The sequence below is a fragment of the Nansenia antarctica genome (assembly GCF_963989245.1).
Source record: "Nansenia antarctica genome assembly, chromosome: 15".
In the NCBI taxonomy this organism is placed as follows: domain Eukaryota; kingdom Metazoa; phylum Chordata; class Actinopteri; order Argentiniformes; family Microstomatidae; genus Nansenia; species Nansenia antarctica.
Genome location: NC_137685.1, coordinates 11278869 through 11281403, shown reverse-complemented (window position 1 = coordinate 11281403; position 2535 = coordinate 11278869). Strand labels below are relative to the sequence as shown.

The window sequence follows — 2535 nt, the reverse complement described above, 5'->3', positions numbered from 1 at the left end:
GGAGATAGGGGGGTACAGCAGCCCCTCCACAGGGGGTGTACAAGGTATGGGAATGTAAGCAGGTCACGTGGCGTGGCCCAAACACGTTCTCCAATCACGTGCCTGTCTGACCCCCTTCTCACGTTTCTGGACATTGCCATTGGTGGGAATCATTTCGCTGGAGGTTGTGTTTTTAGACTATTGTTACTAGACGATCGGTTACAGTTAAAGGTAGGGTTATGCAACTATGAGAACGGGGGGGGGGGGGGGGGTCCTAAATTATCTAGATGAACACGTGAATACATCATCATTGTACCAAAAAGTAATAGGCTTAGTTTACTTTTATTAGAACATGCCTGATCGCTATTACGGTAGATTTCAGCTTCAAGGCATTAATCTACTCGAATGAATGACTGATCTATCTCAATGCAACAAGAGATTTCATGCAACAACAAAAAAGACTTTGCATCGTTAAATTGCAACAATGCATGCATCTGATGGATCATATTCACACAAAGTGCACACATCAACGCTCCGATGTTACAGTGTAATTTCTCCCTACTAGGGTTAGGGATGTACAGCTATTGATTGGAGTCCTGAATGTCCTGTCTCTCTGCTACAGTTTCTATGTCTGGTTAAGACACTGTTAGCTTAGCGATGCCTAATGCCTTAGGACCCAGGCTATTCATATAGTACCTTGCTCTTTGACGTTGGAGATCCGCACATTCCACATCGTGCCAAGACAGACGTTCCTCCGTTAACTTGCCGGCTGCTCAGAGAAGTCACCGCCCGGTGGAAAAACCTCAGGCCCCTCATATCTCTGCTATTGTTGCTCTAGTATCCTTTTTTTCCTTCTTTTTTTTGTTTTGTTCTAATCTTCTCCCATCGTGTTGACGCCCTTCATATCTCTCTAATCTCCTTTCATCGTGTTCAAGTCGAGCCTCTTCATATATATCTCTTGATGCAAAACAACGTGACGACAGGGAGGAGGTGGTCCGAGGAGAGGCGATGGGTGGGGTGGGGAGGGAGGGGGTTGTATGGAAGCATATAGCTGACTAAATTCAAATGCTAATGCAATATGAGATTGCAATTGCATGTTCCACTTTTGCATGCATTCTTTCAGACAATATTCAAATTCAAATGCAATTCTAATGATTTGCATTTTCATTTTCATGTACCCGATGTGCACATTCGCTGTCAATATTAAAATTATAATGCAAAGCCATTTGACATTTAATTTCCAAAGTCATGCGCTGCTTTGTAGCTGACAAAATTCAAAAGTTCATTCTAATGTGCAAATGACTTTGCAATCCCAAAATAGCATATTCATTTGCCACTTTTGCCTGCGTTATTTGAGTCAATATTCAAATTGTAATGCAATATTGTGATACGCAGTTGCATTTACATGTTCTAGGAAACACATCCGCTTTACAGCTGACAAAATTCAAACTCTCTATGCAATTCAAACACATCCGGGTATTTAGCTCTCCCGTCATGTCCACGCCCCTTTTTGGGTGATAGAAGTGGAGAAGTTTGACTGGCGGTCAATGGAAATTTCTGGTCTTTGCTACTTTAATCCGATAAAATAAGAAAACCGTAGTGCTTATTAGATATTAGGAGCCCAAATCCGATGGCCAGTTAGGCAAACTATTATATAGTTCATCTATCTAATCTGGCTTGCCAGTGACTACTGAGAAAAGAGCAGTTGGCATCCAGGAAAGACTGGTGGGCTGCCAGGGAAGTCTGGCTGGCGGCAGGAAAGACTGCACCGGGGGTGGCGGGGCTAGTTACCCTTTAAACACGTCCTTGTAGCCTTGCTACAGGGACTCCCCAAACTAACTACAAGCAGAATAAGGAAAAAACAACCCGGCGGTCCACCGAGAGGCGGGATGGAAGATGGACCAATCAGGACAGATAACACGGTAACGACTGGAACGGCAACGACTAACGATCAAAGGATCCTGAGAGAATGCAGCTGTGGGTGGTCCAAAGTAACAACCTACTTGGGCCTGCGGATCCACCAGGGGAGGACAAAATGCGGCGGCAGCTACCAGATGCAAGCTTGCACTGCGTCAGCAGGTCAGACAAGGAGGAATCAGAGCCAGGTTGAGCACCACAGTGCTACTGATCCCACCATTGCATCCGGTGAGAGAGAGCAAGAACAGCCTCCCCAGCAGGATTTGCAACCACATCTGCACGACCCACAACAGGAGCATCAGAGCAGAACGTCAGGTAGAGAATCCACCAAAGAAACCCCAGAGAAGCCAGACCGGAAACCCAAGATCAAGTGGCCAAAGGCCAGCGACAAGGATTCATGGAGAAGCTTCGACGAAAGCTTACATACCACCCTCCAGAACAGTCTAAGAGGCAGCACAACGTCCAAGCTGAACATCTTCGGCCATATCATCTATGAGGAAGGCAAGGGAAGATTTGGAGAGATGCCTCAGAGGAGGACCGTTCCTAGGCAGAGCGGGAGACGGGAGAGAGAAATCCTCCAGCTGGTAAAGGAGCGGCGACGTTTGCGGAAGGCATGGAGGAGAGCTGAGGAAGAGGAGA

General features: G+C 46.4%; 1 protein-coding gene across 1 annotated transcript in view; it reads right to left on the bottom strand.

Moving 5' to 3' along the window:
• Nucleotides 1–795, bottom strand: part of LOC308171102 (haloacid dehalogenase-like hydrolase domain-containing 5) — a gene marked incomplete at both ends in the record, with an annotated part of 8588 nt that extends 7793 nt beyond the window's left edge. Inside the window, one exon of the mRNA XM_080545973.1 lies at nt 676–795. Within this exon, the coding sequence (XP_080402099.1) occupies nt 676–795 (120 nt within the window). The remainder of the gene's footprint in view (nt 1–675) is intronic.
• Between the last annotated feature and the right edge of the window lie 1740 nt (nt 796–2535).